The 23,793-nt window shown below is 40.9% G+C and overlaps 1 protein-coding gene across 1 annotated transcript in view; it reads left to right on the forward strand.

The window, feature by feature from the left end:
- ZNF704 (zinc finger protein 704) overlaps positions 1-22,124 on the forward strand; it is a 106,566-nt gene extending 84,442 nt beyond the window's left edge. Inside the window, exons 4-9 of the mRNA XM_080380228.1 lie at positions 847-1,079; positions 4,532-4,632; positions 5,698-5,959; positions 10,968-11,072; positions 17,208-17,302; positions 19,090-22,124. Of these exons, the coding sequence (XP_080236354.1) occupies positions 847-1,079; positions 4,532-4,632; positions 5,698-5,959; positions 10,968-11,072; positions 17,208-17,302; positions 19,090-19,201 (908 nt within the window). The 3' untranslated portion in view covers positions 19,202-22,124. The remainder of the gene's footprint in view (positions 1-846; positions 1,080-4,531; positions 4,633-5,697; positions 5,960-10,967; positions 11,073-17,207; positions 17,303-19,089) is intronic.
- Positions 22,125-23,793: the final 1,669 nt, after the last annotated feature.

Consider the following 23,793-nt stretch of genomic DNA (forward strand, 5'->3'; position numbering starts at 1 on the left):
AGCACATGAAACATGGCTCAAGCTGTGCCTCAGACTGTGAAAGCAGTGCTGTTACTCCCACTCACCACGTTGTAGAGTAACCTGTTAGTTTGAGTGTTTGCTTACCACCTAATGTCAGGGAAAGCGCTGCAGTGAGGAGGGGGTTCCTCCAACGAGCAGGTATGGAGGTGATCCAGCATCTATGCATCCCACTTCTGAAACCAGATGCCTAATGATACACCTGTATGAAGAAAAAGGGATATCTTTCCAAGGATACATGGTACCTCATTTAGAGATTCAGATGAGGCAGAGGTAAGTGCGCTGGGAGATTATGAGAAGGCAGTTAAGATTATAGTAATGGTTTTCTTTGATGTTTTAGTAATGGGAAAATGATCAGGTTTTTGTAGATCTGAGTGTCCTGAGGCTCAGAGTGTATGTCCCCTTCCCAGGGGATCTCCTCTTGGCCATGTGGTGGCTTGGCACTTGCTCTGATGCCTCACCACAGTCATGTCTTCCTGTTGAAAGTTGAGGATGTATTTGAATGCTTTACCTTAATCATGCATGCAAGATCTGACTGCTTATTGTGGTTTATGCTCCAGAACAAGTTATTTTTCCAAACTGAGCATTTCTTTTTAGAAAAATTCTTGTTTAAAAAAAAAGAAAAAAACACAACTGAAAAATCAAGTGTGGAATATGTAGTTTGTGTGCAGTGGCATAGATATGGTTGTTCTCTCTACATCCAATGCTTTTGGTTTCCTTTATTGAACGTACAGTTCATTACCAACGTGGCATCTAAGCATGAGATAAAATTGCTACTTAGCCCAAGCACAAAACTGTTGTAATAATGGCTGTTGTTATTTTTGACAGAATCCCTGAATGGATCTTGGAAAGAAGGAGGATTTGTGCCTTCTAGTACCAGCAGCAGTGGATACTGGAGCTGGAATGCTCCCAGTGACCAGTCCAACCCATCCACCCCATCTCCACCTCTGTCAGCTGATAGCTTCAAAGCTTTTCGGACACCTTCCCAGCCAGATGATGGTATTGATGAAGCTGAAACAAGCAACCTTCTCTTTGATGAGCCCATTCCTAGGAAGAGGAAGGTTAGCCTCATGTTAAATTCCATACCCGTGGGCAAATAGGATGTTGGTAGACTTATTTTACTGTGAGAAGGGAACAGGTCACCCAAACAGCTCTGTATGTGTATTGCTCCTTGGCATCCAGTTAACATAGGTGCTTAGCCTAGCCACTATGTCTCACTCAACCTAGTCACCTACTGCACACACATGCTGCCATCAGCACCACATATTTGCAGGCAGATGGTGAGGTTCTACAGAGCCTCCTGCTCAGAAAACACTAGAGTGATTTCCAGAAGGTGTTGCCTCTGGCCATTCCAGGGATTTCTGTCTTACTTTGGCAAATTCTTTATATGCAGGATGCAACAGGCAGCTTATACATGTCATCACAGAAACTGGATGTGGCCTTAATACTTCTTGTTCCCTGAAAGTGCTGTTTGTCTGACAGCATGTCAGATACCTTAATACTGTGAAGCTTTCTCTGTGCAAGCATACGGAATGAAAAAAGGAGAGAGGGATCAAACCTGATGGCTTTTGATACAGTATTAGCAGTGGCCAAATTTATCCTCGGTAGGAGTGCAAAAGCAGACTAAATAAAACATAGCATTAAAAAAAAATATCTGAAACTAACACCAAAAAAGCACCATTACGCTAGTAAGCAAGCTTCTCTTGAAAAAGAAAACAAAGAGATGGCAGTAGTCCAAGTTTCCTTCCCTCCCCAACGCAAGAGGACAGATTTTACGTAGCAAGATGAAAAAGGGCTTTTTGTAAGGAGAAAAACTAGAGAATTTATTCTCCTTAGTGACTTTGTTTCTGGCTCAGTCTGAGAGAGTTATTTGCTTCATCACCAGCTAAAAGTTTTAATGATTGTTTAAACCTATTCAGATTTATCCTTTTGCTCCAGGAGTTGCTTATTTGCTGAGCTACACTGTTCTGCCCTTGCTTGTTGGAGAGGGGTGTAAAATGTTTGTGCTTCTTGCTAAAAAGGAAAACAAATATTTTGGAGAACACCTTTGTTATATTAAACTAGAAGTTAGAGTTGACTGTTAACCTAAAGACAGGGGGAATTTTAGCAGGTGTGGGACAGGAGGAGTGGGAATGCAGAAGTGTGCTGGTTTGCCTTTTATTTCTTAAAGTTCAGCTTATTAGCATCACTCTTACTGCTCAGCTGTGGTGAGACAGATGGGTTTGCAGCTGCCATCTTTATTGTTTTGTAAGTTGTCATTGAATATTTCTATTTTTGTACCCACCACAGATCTGTTACACTCTCTGTTCTGGTTTGCAGGGATTTTGCTCTGTAGGGCAAATGTTTAATTTAGATAAATATTATTACCCGCCAAACTTTTTTTTATAAATGAACTGCATTTCCTGCAGGCTTTTTTATTCTGGCCCCAGTGTGGTACTTTACCTTTCACACCTTTAGAAGCTGAAATAAAAATGTTCAGGTTATTTCTTCTTCAGGGCTGCAAAAATCAGAAGGAATAAACATGAAAATAGAGTGATCGGTAATGTTACTTTTACTCATTAAAGTTTCTTCCATTTCATGTTTGGAAAATGTCATGTTAGCAACCACTTCCTGTTAAGAAAGTTGTTTGCTTAAATGTTTCCACTAACATAGTTATTCCTCACCAAGCCATTTATGTTCCATTATTTTCTTAAATAAAACATTAAGCCTGATGAGGCAATTTTTGGACTGGTCAGAAGTGGAAGCATGATTTATGTTCTTTATTTCTACTGAGTGAGATTTCATTTGGTTATGTTTAAGTACATGGGGTTTTGCAAACTCACTAGCACTGGCAATAAAGTCAAAAACTCAGTGGAGCTAGGAGATTGGTTTTACCATCAAACTGGAGATTGATGTTAAATCATTCTGTGTTCTTGAAGGTGCATATGGTGTTCATGATGTCATACCAGAATTCCTAAGATGTAAATGATAAGCATGGTGGTCTTCTTGTTGCTATAGTTCATGGTTGGTTCTGGGGTTTTGAGCTGATGATAGTGTTTAGTATTACAAAAGCAAGAAACGTATCTATCAAAAGTGCTAGATAGATTATATTTAACTTCAGGAAAAGAAGAATTCTGTATCTTTTTGAATGGTAGTTGTATTATCAGATCAAAAAACTATAGAGGGAATTTATGTGCAATTTATTCCAAAGCAGAAGGTTTTCATACAAACTATATGATCAGGTACCTCAACTCTGAAAGCCCTTAGCATCCCTACTTTCAAACAGGAGTTGCTATAATGCCAAGTAACTATGAGAACATGCTACTACAATCAACTTGTATTTTAAAAAGCACATCAGCAGAGATTTTTGAAATTACATTCTAATCATCGTCTTTGTAGCAAATGCTGAAACTTACCGTCTACTGGCATGCAGTTGCAAAGGATCCAAATTGAAGAAAGCAGCAAGTCAACTTCTGTTCAAGACACAGTGAAGCCTATACTTGACTCTAAGGATGTGCTTATTCCCTTTTCAGTTGAGCTTTGTATGAATATATTCATTTAATCTTACATGTAACTAAAATTATGGGATAAGAAGACAGTATTTTGAAGCTCTTCCTCATGTTTTCTGTAATATTGTGTTCTGTAATAGTAGAAAAAACTATTTTTGACATGTACAAATTATTTAGATACTTTTTTTTTTTACTTAAAATTTATAAAGTAGGTTTAATTGGGGGGTAAAATTAGCTTTTAAAAAATCTATACAGTTCTGCAACATTGGTGTTGTTTGTTGCCATATAGTGTGCTTTTATTTTTCTCCTGAGTCTTCAAAATATTAAACATTGGGCTGGTTATAGCCTTGTTGGCTGTAGTCTAAATTAATGACAATTCAGTTTAGGCCAGTGAAGGTACATTAAAAAATATAACAAGAATACTAAAATAAGATTATACAAACATCCTTTTAAAAATGTTGAACACAGCCAGATAGCTTCTCATTCTCTTGTCCAAGTGAGGGTCAAAGCAGCGTCTGAATGAAATAAAAGCAGGTTTTGGCAACTTGTGGGTGAATATTGTCATAGCAGAAGCTACGGTTTTCTGGCACAATATTTTTTGTGTGTTGCAAAATTCACAAGCAGAAATTTCACAAGAGCTTTAGGAAGATCCTAATTAAAGAAGATGCCTTGCATTAAATGAGAAGTCCTCATCAGCTGTTCTTTGAAAGACTCCAAAGAAATGTACGAAGTTGATACATCATCTGCCTCTTTAGTGGGGAGACAGAACTGGAACTGGCAAATGAAAAAGCCATGCCAAAGAGTGGAGAGAGGTATTTTGTCACAAACTGTTCCTGCAGCTTTTCACTGGGATTCTGTTGTGTTCAGTAGGATGTCTCTGGTGGACAGAGACTTTTACATCATTACAAATTCGAAATTAGAGGCTCTGAACCTTCACAGTGTTCTGTAGTTGTGTATTTGTTTTGGGTGGTTTGGTTTTCTTTCTATCTTCCTACAGCTAATGTTGCTTTATTAATAATTTTCAGAACTCCATGAAGGTGATGTTCAAATGCCTGTGGAAAAACTGTGGGAAGGTACTGAGCACAGCTGCAGGGATTCAGAAACACATACGGAACATTCACCTTGGGTAAGAGAGCAGTCTCTTTGGAAGTGTAAAGGATTTTGGTATAGAAAGGGAGGAGTCGCACTTGGCTGGGGGGAGGAACTGGATTGTCCTTGGCTTCTCTGTCTCAGGTCCTTAGGTTTCTGAGGAAATTGCAGAGTAGTGCGTCAAGGTGAATGAGAATGTCTTCCAGCAGTGAGGCACTTTCTTTCCTGAACTTTTGTGAAGCTCACACTGCACTTCCCTAACAGCTGCACAACTCGGGCATTTACTTTGTGTGTGCTATCTGCACATCGCATCCAAGCTGATGCTGTGTGAAAGACGGCACATTTCAGGGTCTTGTGTGAATACTTTTGTCCTGGTTTTAACTAGGATAGAGTTAATTTTCTTCTTAGTAGCCGGTTTCACTAGTCTTGTTTCACATCAGGTGCTTGTGATGGTTCTGAGTCAATGCCAAAAAACCCCACCATAACACCAAAAAACCCCAACACCTAAGACAAAGAAGCCGAAGCTGCAATTCCATGTGTATGTTACTTGGACTAGAAGCAAAAGTGAATGAATTTTGTATAACATAAGCCTGTTTCAGAGCTTTACTTTGCAACTGAAATCTCCTGTGCAATATGCTGAGTAACCTAACTGTCTCATGTAGTTACAGTGGAGACTCAGGGTCTTCACCTGTTAGGTATGTGGACATACATCTCTGTTGTGTAAGTCTGTGTTACACAGTGCTTAAAAATTAAAGGGACCATGAGGAAGTATTCTGGTGTGGATCTCCAGAGAGTCTTGCAAAGTCATAGTAGTTGCTGTTGGGCTTAGGCTCTGAAGGGTGAGGCTATCAGGAACAGAGAAAATCTCTCTCAAAACACTGAGAGGAAAAGAAACCCTCTAATCCTACTTCTTTTCCTCTCAGACTTTCTTTTCCTCTCCCCTTTCCCTGCAGCCAGAATGCTGATAAAGTAGGTAGGGTTGAAACTGGGAATACTAATTTATTAATAGTATGAATATATTTGTGCATGCTTCTACAACTTAAATTTACCTTGGGGTTCTTGCTTTCATTTAATCGGTCATCAATTATTTATTTTGATACAGACGCGCAGGAGAGTCTGACTACAGTGATGGAGAGGAGGATTTTTACTACACAGAAATCAGGCTCAACACGGACTCGGTAGCAGATGGCTTAAGCAGTCTTTCCCCAGTCTCTCCATCTTTAGCATCTCCTCCTTCCTTTCCCACCCAAGATACAATCCGTCCTGAAACTTCCTGTGCCAAAACTGAGACTAAATTGATGACACCTCTGAGCCGCTCAGCTCCTACCAACCTCTACCTCGTACACACGGACCACGCTTATCAGGTAACACTAGTGAGAGTGATCTCCATTGATTACTCTAATGTCATTAATGCATGAAGAAATGTCAGATCACAATTTTTGGGTTTTAAAAAGCCAAGTCTAGTTTTTTAGGTTGAAAATTTTTCAGGGCAGCCCAAGGGGTTCATCTTATTTAAATGCAGATGTCCATTTTTGAGCTAGTCATTTGTTCTTTGTGCTCCCACCATATCTGGTGGATTTTGGGTGCTGTTTATCCAGCCACATGTAGGTGCATACTTCAGGTTGGGAAGAGTTGCTCTGTGTATCCCACTGCCTACATCGGTTAATTCTCCACTGACCATAACAGGGGTCCAAGGTGACATGCTGAGATGTGGTCTCCTGCATTGTAAAAATTCTCATTCAGCCAGTCGAATCCCCAGAGTCTTCAGTTCAGCTCTGCTTGTACTGCAGATATCTGTAGGCAAGTACCCAAGGGATCCCAGGAACAATTAATTTCCTTTATTTGTACAGTGTGAAATGTCAGTTTGCTTATGTGAAGTAGAGCAGGAAGAATGAAAAGGCATATGTGGTATCCTACTCCTCTTAGAGGTAATGCTTTGCCAATGGCAAAAATCCAATCAGATCCAAAATGTGCTGTTCCAAAAACTTCCAACTAAGTTTGGACAGAAAGCATTAATTTTAAAAGTGCACTAAAATTTGACATATTTTGGTCTGGATACCATATGAGAGAAGAAGAATAGAGGCTTTGAAGTAGTGTGGTCCATGACCTGTGTATGCAGCCGAGAACTGAACTCTTAAATTTATCAGATGCAATAATTTTCGTATACAGCTTTGTGCAGATGAAACCTTTTTGTTGTGCATCTGGAGCAGACCCACTAGAAGGGCAGAGGAAACTACACAGAATTCACAGTCTTGTTTAGACTCTTGTGCATGACAGAAAGCATGGGTGGAGGCTTGGCATCTCAGGTGGGAGCTACATCAGGTAGCACACCAAACTGAGGACTGATCAAGCTAGCTGGGAGAAAGGCTTTCTTCTCAGTCTAGCTTAAACCCTGCCTCTCAGAGAGTGCAGCAGCAAGTCTAAGCTGCTGAAAAGGAGTCTCGCTTCATTTAGGATTTACAGTCGTGACAGCCCTCCCTACAATTTGGAGGCTCACTCAATCTTTTTTTATAAGAAGCCTTTGAGTAAAGGACTTGCCTAAGGAAATCCTAGTTCAGATGTTTAGGCTATTTGAATTGGATTTGAATTGATGTATTCCATGACATGAGACTACAGGTGTCTGAGCCCTGTCTCCTTTTCAAGTTGCTCTGGTTTCAATACTTCATTTCATCAGCAAGGAGTGACAGTCCACATTGTTGAAGGCTTTCTAATTGGAAGCGGGAGGTGGGGTCCCTGTTCAGGCATTCAGATTGTCCTTGCAAAGGAGGCAGCTTCTGCAGAGCAGGTCCATGGCATCTTGTGCTAGGGTCCCTGTAGCCCAGAAAGAAGAGCACTCTCCAGGAGGCAAGGTGGAGATTCGCCTCTCACCAGCAAGAGGAGGAATTGATTCCAGCTTTCACTCACAGTATTTAAACATTCTTGTGACTAATCTGTTGTGTAAAAGAGAATAGAAGAGACGATGATGACGGCATCTTTAATACCACCATATTTCCTGCAGTTTGCTTGCTGGAGCGAGCCATGTCCAGAATTTCAAAACTTTTTCTACTTTTGAATATTATTTGTATCAAAACTGAAACAAAGTATTGAATGGGAATGTAGCGATGAAGACAATCTCTCATATGGATGAGAGCATGAACGTTGAAATTACTTCATTAGGAGGGAAGGGGCAAAATGCACAGCTCGAGGAATTTGGATAAGGGAGGCTGAATAATGTTCATCCCAGGATACCTGTTAAAAAAAGGGAAAAAACTATGGAACCCAAAGCTGGGTCAAAGAATCCTAAACAGATCTGTTGGATGCAATTTCCCATATGACTGGAACATGGCAATTATAATACCTGCAGTAAGGAAGATATAAAGGGAAAGTGAGCAGGCAAGCCCTGACACTTGTCTGACCCAGTCCTGTGGATGAGGAAAGATTTAGAAGAATAATCGAAGAAACCGTGGAAAGTACAGCAAATGAGGTGAACTGCAATGGAGGAACCCGAAAGGAAGATTACACTAGAACAGTCTAACATGTTCCTTGGACAGGGTAGCTTTGTAAACAACAAAGAAGCAGTACAGAACAAACCCCTCCGGATTCGAGGAGAGCATTTGATCTTAAAACATATAGTCAGTATTTCTTGGGCTAGAGAATAAATTTAGTGTAGGAGAGGAAGCTGGGGAGTCGGGGAGAACAGCAGAGAGTTATTTTGAAAGGGCTGTTGAATGTTATTAGTGGAGTTGAATGAAAACCTGGGTTTGGGCCTGATCTCAGTTTCATTTAATCATTTTGGTACTACACAAATACTGTCATAAACTTTCCTGATAATGAAGTCAGGAGACGTCAGCAGTACAGAGATTTATATATCATGCTTACATGGCTGGGTGATCTTCAGAATAATAGGTTTTGGATGCAGTTTAATGACAGAACACGCAAAGTGCTGCATCTTAGGAACTAACGAGATTTTTCTGCTATAAACTTGAGGTAGTTAGAAAATTATGTGAGGAGGAAACCTATATTCATTAATCAAGCACAGAATGACTATGAGCCAACAACAATAGAGCTGTGAAGGGGAAAAAAAAGGGCAGTTTTCTTGGGTAATCAATATCTGGGAGAGACAGGGATTTTTAATGCTGTTGGACAAGACCCCAAGATAACTTCAGCTGAGATCCTGAGTAGAGTTCTGGTCAGCTAAGTTCAAGGGCAATGGGCTTCAGTTAGAAGAGGTGGAAAGAAGGTGATCAGTGAAGAGGGAGGACATGGAGAGCCTCTCCAGCCCAGGGACTGAAAGCTCAGGCAAAGCAGGAGCAAGGAGAGATTGGGGTTGCTGCCTGGGGAGAAAGTGGGAGGACAAACATGGTAAGGGAATAGGACAAGCACATGCTATTTCAGATGTAAGGGCAATGTTAGCACAAATAAATAATTATAAATAATCCACTAATATATTCTGGTTGGAAGTCAGATGGAGGTCTCTAAGCAAAGTGAGATCGGGGTACAGAAACTCTTCAGTTTGTTGTAATGTTACAGTGTTGCTTTATGGAAGAGATCGTCCAAAATGTCAGTGTGAAAAAGGCAGCTGTGCTTGATGAGTGAAGATGCACATCTGGGAAGCAAATGAACAAGGTGATTGTCTAAATCTGATCATGTTTGAGGCAGATATTTAGACACTGAGGAAAAAAAAAATAGAGCTGAGCACCACAGTATTTTGGGTAACTGAAAATTACAGCAATTTAAACTTCTTATGTTTCATTATGAAATGAGTGCCTGTACCTGTTAAATTTTAGTTACAGAGGAACTACAGGGGGGCTCTTTCAGCGTCTGGGATGTCCACTGCGGATCTTATTCGAATACCTGAGGAAGACACTGTGCTGAGCCCGGCTTTGAGCGGATACCCTGATGGGATCTGAGCAGAGGCAGTGCTGCCTGGCTGCCAGCCCAGCTGCCTCCAGTTCTTTCTGGCAGAAGTGCTGTGGTCATTCACTCCTTCCCGTTTGAACAGGGTTGTAATGAAGCGCTACTGGTACCATCTGGAGTTGCCAAATTTTTCTTGATGCCTTTCAGTGAGGTTTTTATATTTTATGGAGCTCAGTGGACATTTGCTTCGCATGTCTGTGTGGGTTCTCTTGGAGCTATCAGCAGGCTCTGCAGCCTGCAGAGCATCGCTGTCATAGACGGAGGCATCCAGTGGTCTCTGTTTCTTTTCCTTGGAGGGACTCCAGGGGATTGCTTCAGCGCTTGTTTACTCTGAAGATTATCTTTAATAGGACTATCAGGTTGTAGTTTTTCATCACTCCTCTCTGCCTGGTGGCTCAGGGAAGCACTGTCTTCCTTGAAACGGTGAGACAACTTCAGCAGCCTCAAACACAACTGCCACTTAAATACCACGTGCAGGCAACTGAAGGGCAGAAGTAAAAGCTAATTTCTAATAGCTAGTTCTTTGTAAGTTTAAACCAAGGAGCCTTTTTTTGTGTTGAAAGCTTGAAATTCAGGAGTCAAAGAGAGCCTGTGTTCATAGTGGCTGCTGCTGCTCCTGCTCCTGCTAGGCAGGGTAACTGCAAGGTATGAATTTCCTGACTCTGTAAATTAAATGGAATTCAAAAAGGGGCAGGGAAGAATTCCTGAGGGCTCATAGCCCAGTGGGAAAACCAGAGGGAAGGCAGAAGATGAAAGACGCTCAGTGGTCTGAGCTCATATTATTGGGTATTGCACCACAGGGCAGCACTGGGTATTACAGCCCAGATGGGAAGAGCATGAGTTCAAGGGGTCCAGGTGTCCTTCAAACATTTGCTTTAGCTTAGTCTTTGAAGAGCTGTTTTTTGAATCCCAGTGATGATTTTCAGCTCCTTGTTTTTGATAGGAAAGACATTTTAATTGGAACGATTCTTAAAGCATTTATCTGATAAATGAGAAATGGCCAACCCTTACTGTTGATTATTAACCCTGTTGTCCAAGAAGCCTCGTTATCTGGTCTTCAGTTGTTTAAACCAGCTGCCATCAGTCTAAATGCAGCCTTGTTTATCACTGTGGAACAGGGGGTCATTTGTAGGACTTTTTGCTAGCTGGCATTATTTTGAAAGTTACTGGTATATGATGTTTGATTTTCTGTGGGGTTTTGTAAGATCTAACTTTTAAAGGTTTTGGATGGATTCTTGTGAGAGGTGCCATCTTTCTTTAAAAAAGGTTTTAAGAACAGTGACATACATGTCCCTTCCTTACTGGCTTATCTATGATTATCCCTCTTATAAGGGTAAAATGCTTGTCACCGTGCAGGTGGTTTCCACCTTGGAAGGTCTTCTGTAGGTTTGCAGTTTCAGGGAGCGAAAGATCCTGTGAAATGCTTTGGTAGAGGAATGGTTCTTCTTACTGGAATAATATTTTCTTTTCACACAGGCCACTCCTCCAGTGAACATTCCAGGTTCAACAAAATTCACTCCCAATGGCAGTAGCTTTAGCATCTCTTGGCAGTCGCCTCCAGTTACCTTCACCGGCATTCCAGTAAGTGAATGACAAAAAAAGAAAGAAAGAAAAAAATAATAAGTTTATAGGACTTTGTGTTTTGTTTCACAGTGTCTCACAATAGAATTAAATTCGACTTAACAGATACCAAAAACAAACAAAATAAATATATGCCTCAGTTTGTCAGCATGGCTGATTTTAACGCTTTGCCAGTCTCTTTAATTCAGTACAGTTAGTTGTTTTTTGAATCGGTGTCTACAGTCAGAGAATTGGATCTATAGTACATATGTTTTTAAACTATATGCTTACAAAAGAACATTCTTATAGGTGCAGAGCCTGGCACTATATGCTCCTTTTTGTGCCACTAAGAGATTTCTCAGAAAGCTAGATGGAAAATCAGCAAGGTGTTCATTATGCTAACAGGCTAATTGGTTTCAAGCAGTAAGGCCGTTACATAAAGGAAGTCTGAAGCATACTTAAAAGTCAACTGAAAGAAACAGTAAGGTGAAATGCAAAGTCTGATTTTTACATATAGAGGTTACATATATGTAGCCCCTATTGTTAGCAGAAAATTGTTGTTTTATACAGAAAATGTGTTCAATACATATTGCATTTTGATATTAATACATATTGCAGTTTTACAACTTTTTAATGAAGATATATTACATGTATGTGTTAGATGTTGAGTCAGCTCTGACTCTTTCTTCAAAAATGTTAGTGTACGAGACCTAATTTCATGACCAGTACTGCAAAATTGTGGTGTTTGCTTAAATATCAACTTCCAGTAGTCCTAAACGTAATGCAATATAGATGTGGATACTGTAGGGGGAGTTAAAAACCTTTATGAAGAGTTCAAAGGGATTAGGCTTCTGGTGCCTAGCATGGTGAATACTAAAAGTAAATGTAAATCACTATTTATGAGAGTGGAAAATCTTCTGTATAATGAATAGAAATAAATATTAATGTATTGTATCCTAATTTTTATTGGAAAGCATTTTTCAGTATAAATTGGTATTCTGTAACCATAAACCTTTTTGATATCATAACATCTCATTTAATATTACACTTAATGAATTTATGAATTTTTAAAGTGTGTTATATAAGGCACATTGCTAATCCAAAGAACCATATAGCTTTTTTTCTACTGACAGTGAATGTTACACATGGCGATAGGAGATACTATTTCCTTCCCTCCCTTCTCTTCACCAAGTGAATCTCCAAAGCTTCTTACTGTCAACCTTTGGCAAATCTTGGAGATTTTCTGCAGAGGCTGTGGCATCCTGCAGAGCTGATAAAAAATGAAAGTGGCTGAATCAATTACACTGCGCTCTGCCAATGAATATTTATTAAATTCCATCAAGAAAAAACTAACAGTGAAAGACATCATGCTGGCAGCAATTTCAACAAGAGTGCCTTGACAGAGCATGCTATCCATAAAGTTCCTCGAGAATTTTATTTCCCAACAATGGGCTTGATACGGAGTAATTATCAAACTGGCTTCTTTTGTGTAGTAGCAGAAATTGGTGCCAGGAGTGTTGGGAATCTAAAAATGCAATTAGCTACATTGTAAATCAGACACTTAAGAGGACAGGATTAGACATGTACACATTGAATTTACTTGTTCGAGCAACAACGTTGATCGGTGGCTGTAGAGTTGAGAGTTCTTAAAAGAGTTTTAAGAAATGCAAAATCACTTTCTTGAGAATTATATGGAGATGCCAGTGATTTAAGTACAATTTAAAAATAATCCCAATACAAAAACCTGGGAAACAGTTATGATGGCAGAATTATAAACTGCTCAGGGAACGATATGAACTGTCTTTACAACTCTAAAAGCATTTATAAGGCTGTTTAGCAAAAAAAATACAACAAACAACAACAAAATGAAACAAACCAACCTGCCTGAAAAACCCAGCCTTCTAGGTTTGCACACATTTGACTATTCTTTCACCAGTGGGATAGAATCATCAAGTAGAACCATAGAATGGTTTGGGTTGGAAGGGACCTTAAAGGTCATCTAGTTCCAACCTGCTGCCATGGGCAGGGACACCTTCCACCAGACCAGGTTGCTCAAAGCCCCATCCAGCCTGGCCTTGAGCACTTCCAGGGATGGGGCACCCACAGCTTCTCTGGGCAACCTGTGCCAGGGGCTCACCATCCTCACAGTAAAGAATTTCTTCCTAATATCTAATCTAAATCTACCCCCTTTCAGTTTAAAGCCATTACCCATTGTCCAATCACTACAGGCCTTACTAACAAGTCTGTCGCGATCTTTCATATAAGCCTCCTTTCTGTACTGAAAGGCCACTATAAGGTCTCCCTGGAGCCTTCTCTCTTCCAGGCTGAACAACCCCAACTCTCTCAGCCTGTCCTCATAGGAGAGGGGCTCCAGCCCTCTGATCATCCTCAGCCCTCTTCTGGACTTGCTCCATCAGGTCCATGTCTTTTTTTATGTTGGGGCCCTCAGAGCTGAACGCAGCACTCCAAGGTGGGGTTTCACGAGAGTGGAGTAGAGGGGGAGAATCACCCCACCTTGACCTGCTGGCCACACTTCTTTTGATGCAGTCCAGGATACAATTGGCTTTCTGGGCTGCAGGCACATGTTGCCAGCTCATGTTGAACTTCTTGTCCACCAACACCCCCAAGCATTTCTCCTTAGGGCTGCTCCCAATCCATTCTCTGCCCAGCCTGTATTTGTGCTTGGGAGTGCCCCGACCTGTGAGCAGCACCTTGCATTTGGCCTTGTTGAACTTCTTGAGGTTTGCACATTTCCACCTCTCAAGCCTGTCAGCGTCGCTCTGAATGGCATCCCTTCCCTCCAGCACATTGACTGAACCACTCAGCTTGGTGTCGTCAGCAAAATTCCTAGGGGTGCACTCTGTCCCACTGTCCGTGTTGTTGACAAAGATGTTGAACAGCACTGGTCCCAGTACTGACCCCCAAGGAACACCACTCGTCACCGGTCTCCACTTGGACATCAAACCATTGACCGCATCTTTGAGTGCAACCATTCAGCCAACCCTTATCCACCAAGTGGTCCATCTGTCAAATCCATGTCTCACTAGTTTAGAGACAAGGATGTCATGCAGGACAGTGTCAGAAGCTTTGCACAAGTCCAGGTATATGACATCAGTTGCTTGTCCTTCATCCATCAGTGCTGTAATGCTGTTGTAGAAGACCACCAAATTTGTCAGGCACTGTTTGCCCTTAGTGAAGCCATGTTTGGCTGTCGCCAGTCACCTCCTGATTTTCCATGTGCGTTAGCATAGTTTCCAGGAGGATCTACTCCATGATCTTGCCAGGCACGCACAGAGGTGAGACTGACCAGCCTGTAATTCCCTGGCTCTTGTGGACATTGAATTTCGATGAGACCGAGCACTGCCTACTTGCTGTTCTGGGAACTGGGGTGTTTGGACAGGCATCATGACTTGCATTAAGTCCTTGCTTTCAGGCAGTCTTTAGCAGAGCAGTACCCAAAGGCCTTTGTGAACATGAATGTGCTTACCAGCAAGTTCCTAAGTGCCTCAAAACAAGCTGTACATACAGCTGGATCAGTCGGGGTTCAGTATGCGGCTGCTTTAGGCTCAGGGCTATTCACAGCATCTAACTGTACGCATTTATTTAGAAGGCTTTTAGTGCTAGAGGAGAATTAGGGGAATCTCCAAAGTCCTTATACTTTCTGCTCTGAGTCACACATCAAGTTCGATTCCCAAGGCAGACGGGAAATACACCTTTTCTTAGCATCTTCCTAAAATAACTTAGCGAAGTGCAAGAGAGGGTTGAGTATTGGCAGAGCTGTGCATCATTGGTAGGTGCAGTTCTCCGCGTGAAGCAGAAAGGACAAGTTCATGTTTGCTTTACCACTTGAGACTGAACTAGGAGAAAAAATAAGGCACAGCATGAGGACGAATGAGCAGAGTGAATTAAATGACGCAATGATTTGAGCAATGATGAGGGATGAGCAATGGTGGAGTCTGTATCTCTTGGTACTGGAGGACTTGACATAATGACCATATGGTTCCACTTTTATGTAACGTCTTCTGGAATGCCAGCATGCTCTCTAATGTGTGATACTGATTTTTAACCTGCTTGCTCATAAGACCCAAAAAGGTTGAACAGGAGAGAGTATCTTTAAATTTGACAATCTGATGTTTACAGGTCACAAATCTCTGTAACCACAGGTTCCCCTAGGAGATGTAACTGGAAACAGGTTCTTGCTTCAAACACACGTTATTGTTTCACGTTAATTGTCTGTGTTAGACAACACTTCAAACATGAAAAGCCTCCAGGGGCAAGGATTGCCTTCTCAAGCCCACCTCTAATATGTTCTTGGTGTTGCCTACAAAGGAGTACAGCTAACTGGTATTGTTAAGACCTGCTGCAAAGTGTATTAAAATACACTGAAGTTCAGCCTCGGTGCAGTTTAGCTGCCTTGGTATGCCAGTCTGTGGAAACCACGGTGTAGAGACCTTCTCTGGAGAACGTGAGGGAAGGCGCAGTCTGTTCGCTGCAGTTACTGCTCAAGCCTGTTCTGTGTTTGGAAGCAATGAGAATTGCTTATAACACAGGAGGTCATCAAAGTACTTTTTTGTTTAATGATAACCAAAGACTACGTTGAGTATCAGTTAGTAGTGGTAGATATAAAAATTTTCTGTTTTTTAAAATGTTTAGGCATCTTAGCAGAATTGATTGGAGATCTGTGGTTGCTCTTGATGACTAGGAAACCGTGCAATGTGTAGTAAATGGCAAAGACTAGAAAAATGTTACCATCTTGCATTTTGTCTTCAGTGTTTTGATCGTTACTAGGTAGAACAAGGTAAGTGGTTGATGAAAGATAGGAATAAAGTAGTAGACAACACGCTGCCCTCTATTCTGGAGTGATAGGATAGAAGGAGCTAGTGTCGTCTCTGGACGTGTAAAACACGACTTAGGGTAAACAGGCAGAGAGGAAATTCTTTCAGGTTTTGGAGATACATCAGTAACGGTCAAAACTTGTTTAGTGTGAGCTGCACATGCAGTTAAATCAGAAGTTTCTGTAGTTAACAGCCAAGAGTAAAAGTTGAGAATGTGTCTGCATTCCGCTACAAGTCTTGGTTAGTTTTTTGTTACTGTGAAGCAGCTATAAAATAGACTATATAAAAAAATCAAAGCACATCCTATAACTCTCTTGAAGTCAGGTCAGTTGCCATTCTTCCAGATACTATGAGACTGCAGCAATGCAGGGAACTATGATAGTATCTGCAGTTTCTGGCTGCTGGAGGCAGTGACTTTGTGAATCAGATGCCAAAATGAAGCTCGCTACGTTTTGTGCATAACAAAAAATGAGTGTTCATAATTTTTTTTCCTGTGTTTTAGATGTAAAGTAGTTGTGGCCTTCACCCAGGAGCAAAATAAGACCCTAGCAGTAAATAATTTAGGAATTATTTAAAGCCAAGCTTTATGCTATGTGATTTCTCAAATAATGTTGCCAACTCCTAGGGTCATGTAGGAGGCTTATTTCGAAAAGTCTCAGAAGACCAAACAACACCCTTCACTCAGGAACATTCACAAAGGATGACACCCGCTGAGAAGGTTTACAGTGCAGAATAAAGGAAATAATCCAGTACATCTTACTAGCAGCACTGATCAGAAGGGCTGCCTTGCACTCCCATTAAAACCTTGAGGGCCACAATGTTACTGCTCTGCAGCAAATGCCCTTCTCCCAGGCTGTCTCTCCACAAAGACTGCCAAGTCACAGACAGGAGCAATGCGTGAAATCCCTTTATTTCGTAGTGGTTATTGGTATTGATCTCAGCATAGGCTGGAGTTTTATTTTTCCAGTTATTTTCTCTGCTGACATTGGAGGAAGTTTTCATAAGAGCTATTCAGAGTTCTTAAATAGGAATGAATGCATTTTCTGTATTTCCTAAAACCTGCAACGATGCTAATCTGTGTTCTGGTCTGTTCTGTTAGGAGGACTGGAAGTACAGGGAAACAAAATGGAGCTAATATAATGTAATGCTAAATGGACATCTTTCTAAACAGACCTACAGATTCTGTTTGCACGTTGTATGATAACCTTTCCTGGGTATCCTTGCCACCATGCATCATGAATTGCATTTTCTGGGAAAAGTGTTTATACTACATTCATATGTGTATGTTCTTCATAAGCAGTTTCTTTGTCTGTATTGACAGGTCTCACCAACTCATAATCGTCCTGCAGGGAGTGGAGAGCAGAAACAGTCCCACACAGTTCTTTCATCACCGCCTAGAGTAGCATTTGGCTTGAGGTATGGGACCATTAGCTCCTGCTGACAGACCAGCAGCCTCAGAACCTGGAGGGCATTTAGTAAATAAGATGTCAGTGGCCAAAGGAACAAAAAGAACACGCTACCAACCATGATTGCAGTTGTCAGGCAGTTTCTTACTAGAACACTTCAGAATAAGCATTCTGGACCTGTTTTGCGTTTCATTACCATCAAAGGTAATGAATTCAGGGGAAAAGTGAGTTGTTGTGAAATGAAAAAGGCAGACTGAAGCAAAACTGCAGGCCTTATGCCAGGCATGCCTGGAGTTCAGATGCAGATCTAAATTGCCCTGTAAAGCAATGCTGCCCAGATTCGCTGCTTCAGCTGAAGCATCCTGAACTGCATTATGTGGCTCTGCTTTTTTCCCTGAAAGGCTGGGCTGGTTTGTGTGTTCAGCACCATTTCAGTCAGCGTGGTATTTGGCTGCAACTGAATTCTAAGAAACGATATCTTACAACAAATTAGATCGAAGCAAAGCTTTTTATACCTTGTCTTCCGAGACATAAGCTACATTCACTTCCATTAAAGCTAACTGATGTTGGACTGGAGTCTACTTTGAAAGTGTTCAAAAAATTACGTTGAAAAATCAGACTGTGACGCTAAATTTCTTACATTAAAGCAATTCCTTATTTCTCACAGTCCTAAGTGTGACTGTACGCTAAAATGAGACAAAAGGGAGATTTCATGCTTTTTATTTTCTTCGTGACTCTCAGACCATTGCATACGCTACAAACCAAACTTAGGATCTTCCCAGTTCAGGGATTGTGCCCATTAATGAATGTTAACTAATCAGAGTGATGTATGATATGCAAGAGAGGAGTCACCAGGCAATTCCGGTGTGTGCCACGCAGCGTGTAACGCAGGTATTAAACAATTCTGTCTGTACAGTTACTTGATTCAAAGATGCCAGGGCAGATGGCACTGCTGTAGTGAGCATTGGGTTACTCGTTGTAGCGTTGCTCCTCAGGTTTGCTGGCTCGCTATGTGTTGAATAAAAAGATCTCCATTTTAACCGTTACTTTGATCATTTTCTAAACTTCTGAACTTTTGAGCATGGTTATAAGATGAAAAATATGACAACTGCTACAGCTTTAAAAGCAAATACTGCCTCCCTTGCTGACTTTGGGGACGACAGAGAAGGAGCACACATGAACGTGCTGCAGATGAGGGCAAGGGTTAAGACTTGTGTTCAGTCACTTGGTTGTTTTTCAGTCAGTGAGCTCAGAGCAAACCATGCAGGAAGCACTGGCAAGCTTGGGAGCTGGTAGCTTTTCCCCTCTTTTGCATAGCTGCTGCCTACTGGCAGTCAAGGTCTGCTGCTCAGAGCTATGCAAAATATTTATACCGCAGCTCTACAGCAAAGAGGACTTCTGCCTGGCGTGACCTGAACTGTGTTGTAGAATAACTATGACTATCCATTACGGCTTGGCACTTAATGTGGCCGAAATACCATTTATCTAGATCAAGTTCAGGTGCTGGCTGAAGTCAGGGCTGGTGTATTGCTGGCATCACCCTTGGAGCAGAGGAGCAGGCGCAGCAGCTGCTGTAGAGGCCGTAGAAGCCAGGCGAGGAGGACTGGTCCCTTAGAGCTGTGGAGTCACAGCTGTATGTCTGTCTGCTTTGTCAGCTCCCAGCTGACTCAAAACCCCTTGGAAAGGCCAAGGGTTCTCTGCCTGCCGCACTCCATTGAGATTGTTGTCCTGACCTTAGGGTGGTAAAGCAAAGCTACAAAAGCGTCTCGTTAACAAGCTTCCCTTTCTCTCTGACAGGAAGCCTAGAGGGGAGGGGAAAAAGTGTCGGAAGGTCTATGGGATGGAGAACAGAGATATGTGGTGTACTGCCTGCCGATGGAAGAAGGCCTGCCAAAGGTTCATCGACTAAAGATTGAAATTATGCAGAGGATTTGGGGATGGGGAATGACAACAGCAGAACCAGATTGCTGCAGCTGCACTGTATCACTTCCCATTTTCCCTCCAGTGATGTGGTGTTGGGGGTTTTGGGTTTTTGGGGTGGGTGTTTTTTTGGTTTGTTTTTTTTTTTTTTAAAAGAGCTTTGTCTTTCAAAGTGAAGCACTTGTAGCCAAGGAGAAGCACTAATCAAAACCTGTGTGGAGCAATAGAGAAAAAAAAAAAAAAGCAAAACCAAGAACATACAAGAATATTCTGTCGTACCAATTATGGAAACCAGAGCAGCTATTAGTGTTTTTCTGTAAAAGAAAGGAAAAAGTTAATTTTTTTGCTAACTCTGTGAGCTACTTGCTCCTTAGGATCATTTTTAACCATTTCAGTCTCTGTGCTGTGAACGTCTGTATTTGCTAAACTGAACAATTTTTCTTTTCCTGAAATGAAGATCTCTTTTTGAAAGCTTTCTAATAAACACTTCAGAGTCATATAAACTACAGTTTTCTCAACAAAAGCTGTACCAAGACTGGAGACTGCTAAATAATTCTCCTGATACAAATGATCATGTTTATATTATATTTTTGGAAAGGGAATGTGGGGAGGAGTTGGGATTTTCGTTTGTTTGTTTATAGGAGAAAAGCAAAGTCTGAATTTGCAAGAAGGACAAGCAGTGCTTCTGGAAGATTTTTAAACCAGGCACAGACCAGTGGAGTGGAACAAAGTAATTTAAGTACCAAATTGGATGTTGATCCTCTAGAGGAAGAAAAGCAGCAATGGAAAGTCACCAGCAGATATTGTCACAAGAAGCTGAGAGAAGAAATTCAGTGATGCTTGATTGAAACCCTTAAGAATATAATGGGGGTCCAGTAGCTATTAGCACTCTCCCATTTCTGAGGGAGGATGAACAGTTGGACCAGCACGGCTGTTGCTGCAGGAGGCCTATAAAGAAGTGGTAAATGTGGCCACTAGGATTATATGTAATACCTATTCAGGGACATGATCCAGCCCAGCAGTTCTGCTCTTGCTTCCTTTTCTCTTATTTGAGAGATTGTTGTTAAGATAATAGTTTGCTCAGCTTATTTTTTCCTCCCTATTAAAGTTGCTAAGATTTATTTGACGCAAAAAATTGGTAGAGAAAAGGAAAATGCCTCCTTTTCACATGTCATCTCAAAAAAGTACAACAGCAAAGGAACAACATGCTTATGGTAAAAGTCCATTTCTTAACTCCTTTTGATATACGAATTAACAAGTTTCTCTACTTGCAATACTTGGATAGATTTGGGTGCTTTGGTTTCTTTGTCCGTTAGAAGGTATACACCAGAATGCGGCAAGATGGTGTTCTGTCTCAACTTGTATTCAATTACCATTAATTAAAACTTGCTTCAGTTTGAAAATGAAGTGAGGATTTACTAGGCTATGAATCTATACAGTTAAACAATACTTGCCTATTAAAGAAAGCCAGACTCCTTAAAGAAAATCAAAGACATAGAAGCAAAATTTTGCTTATCAGTAGAGGCATGGAGGACCAGAAATTCCTGGATTTATTTTTTTTTCATACAATTTGAAATCAGACCAGAGCTTTTTCTTTTTTATTGTTGTTAGACAGTTATTGTTGTCTAAGATGGCTCATTCTCACTGAAATAAGGGAACTCTAAGTATCTAAACAGCTTTCTAAAATGTGGTCCAAAGTTCACTTGGTAGGTTTATTAAGTGTGCATTGCTACTTATGCCTGCGTAAAAGCACAAAATAACAATGCAGTTGTTTAGAATGTACACTCTGAATTCAGTAATGTAGTACTGAGAAGTAAAATTTATAGTAGGAGCTACCAAAAGTTATTATCTGATTTTCTTTGAACAAGCTAATTGGGCGATCAGATGCTTAATTTGAGGATGCTATTTCTGCATTTGTTTACAAATTGTGTAATTTACGTGCGCAAGTGGCAAGATACGCTTGCATGCACGCAATTACTTGATTTTTTGCTCAATTGTGTTCTCTAAGTCATTTAAAAAACCAAAACAAAAATCTGACTCTGAAATCTAATAAGACCCTGAATAAATATACATATGCGTGTATGAGTATTTATATATATATAAAACTATATATTACATAGGTTATATATATATAGTAAAAAAAATCGGGATCAATAGGGAGGAGAAAGATTGTTTTCTTTATAAATATAAAAAACAAGACACTAAAGGTCAGTGGATATACATAGCCACTGTATTATGTTGTTTCCTTTTAGTGAATTGTGGGTCATGGTGGTTTTTTGGATGTTGTATTTTTTCAATTTCCTTAGTAAAATACCTCACAGTAATTCATGGTTATTTCATCTTCAAACACCGAGCTTGTGGATGGTGTATTTACTTTGGTAGAACTTAGAAAATCCGGGACTTTTCCAAGATACTCCTGCCAGTTTGCCCCCTCATTTTTACGAGCACTCCAAGACTTAATTAAAAAGCGTTCCATAATTAATTTGACTGTTGTTAGACTGACAGTATTTGCCTTTATATTTGTTGTTCCCCTCCTTTTATATTTTCCCTTTTGCTTTGGAAGATTCTTTTGAAAATAATGTATCCGATTGTATATTGTTTCTATAATGTCATGGCATTGTGAGCACCTTTCCTGAGGGCACTTTACGAATTATTGTAATAAGATTATTCTTTATGAATTTCTGCACAGGAGAATGGTTTTGTTGCCAGACCGGATTGCCCTCTGGTACAAATTCGATACGGATTACATATAGGCACAAAAGCCACAAATCATCGAAAGAGGATGAAAAGTTGGTATTAGCAAAACAGAGGACAGAAGATACTTGATTGATCCTGCCAGGACAAAGCTAAATTACCAGTATTTTTACACAACCTTTAATCAGCAGTTTATATTAAATCAGTGTTGCATCTCATGGCTGTGGCATTTTGATTCAAAAGTAGGCACTCCTCGAGTTAACGTGTCTCAGCCATGGCCAGCGATAGCAAGACAGCACAGCTGTCTGGACCTGCCTGAAGCGTTCACCGGTCGCTTCATGCTTTGAACTCAGATTACTTCATGCCGCATGAGCACTTCAGTGGCCGCCGAGATCCCCTTTGTCCTCCCGACACACCCAGCAGGAACAGAAATGTCAGCAAAGCCTTTCCTGAGCTGGCGGTATGGAGCGTGATCTGAAATAACCTCTTCCATTTTTCAGTCTCTCGCTTCTGTGTTGCTTTAGGCTGCATCGGTGTCCTCCCAACGTCTGATTCATCTCGCACTTCTGCACCAGCCTCTCTGAAAGAGCCAGATTTCTTTGTTTTCCCAAGGAAGAGCTAGCCTGAATGCTGTGGTCATTTATCGTCATCGGTACATGTCATTTCCCTTATTTTTGGTTTCTCTGTGGGAGGTAGGTCATTGTCTCTGACCTGGAGAAGTCAGAAAGAGCAGCCTGAACTCATCACACTGTCTCTGTGTGCTAAAGAGATTTGGACATGGGTTCATTTATATCAAAAGCCAGATCTTTCCCCCCAAGATATAAAAATGGAAGGATCTATTCTGTTGGGTTTAACCCCTTAGTATTATTGATGCTGGTAACAGAAATTGCCAGCATCAGTATCAGAGTGGAGATCAACTGTATAGATCCCAATTATTTTTTTCAGGAGTTTTCGTGCTATAACAAAGCTATTTCCCACTTCCCCATTTACCCCATCCCCCAAAAGATCTGGAAAAGGAGATAATTTTAGAAGTGGGAAATTTTATGGCAGTTTTTAAAATGTGACTGTGCTCCAGCTGCTCCTATATGAAGCTATTGGATGTTACAAACTCAGATTATCTTAGTCATAAAATGGTTTCCACCTGAAACAATGTGCCTGATTCTCTAGTGCCTTGCACAAATCTAACAGGGTACGCAAGATGCAAAGTGAGCAAAAACTCTTCCATTCCAATTTGCAGGTTTATACCTACTTTTAACAAATACCAGTTGTCAGCTAGCAGGTATCTTGTCACATAAGCTAAACCTGTAAGCACTGCTTGTGTGACTAAGCTGAGCAGAATGCCTATGGGTTGAATTATTTTTTCCAAATCATTAGTGTGTTATGAATGTCAGCTGTCTAACGATCAAAAGATTCCTTGTGCCTGAAGATTCCTTTCTTCATTCTTTCACCCCTTCATTTTTTTAAGAAGATGACTAGGTCGGCAGCACAACAGGAGGCAAAGCTTTAGCCAGAAGTTCTTGTAGAACCTGTGTGTGAGAACAGATTCCAGCTCCATGCAATATCCCAGATGTTCTTGTCACTGACCCTAGTTTTTCATGGTTTTCTGTTTCTGCTGTGGTCTGGGACCAGCTAGAGTGGCCCTGCCAAAAAATTCGGGACATTCACTCTAAGTGTGGCAACACAGAGCTATTTCTTTCTTCCCCTTCCTGTAATTGTTGAAACAGCACCTCAGAAGCAGGACACGAAATGCGAAGCTTGCTGGCCATGTGCACAGGCATAAGAGGCTGCTGGCGAGACTTGTTCAAACTTCAGTCATCTGTTGGAGAAAGTTGTGCTGCACCTTTTCTTAGAAATATTTTGAGGACCTGTTTGTAAAGTCTCATCTTG

Source organism: Falco punctatus (genome assembly GCF_963210335.1).
Source record: "Falco punctatus genome assembly, chromosome: 3".
NCBI lineage: Eukaryota > Metazoa > Chordata > Aves > Falconiformes > Falconidae > Falco > Falco punctatus.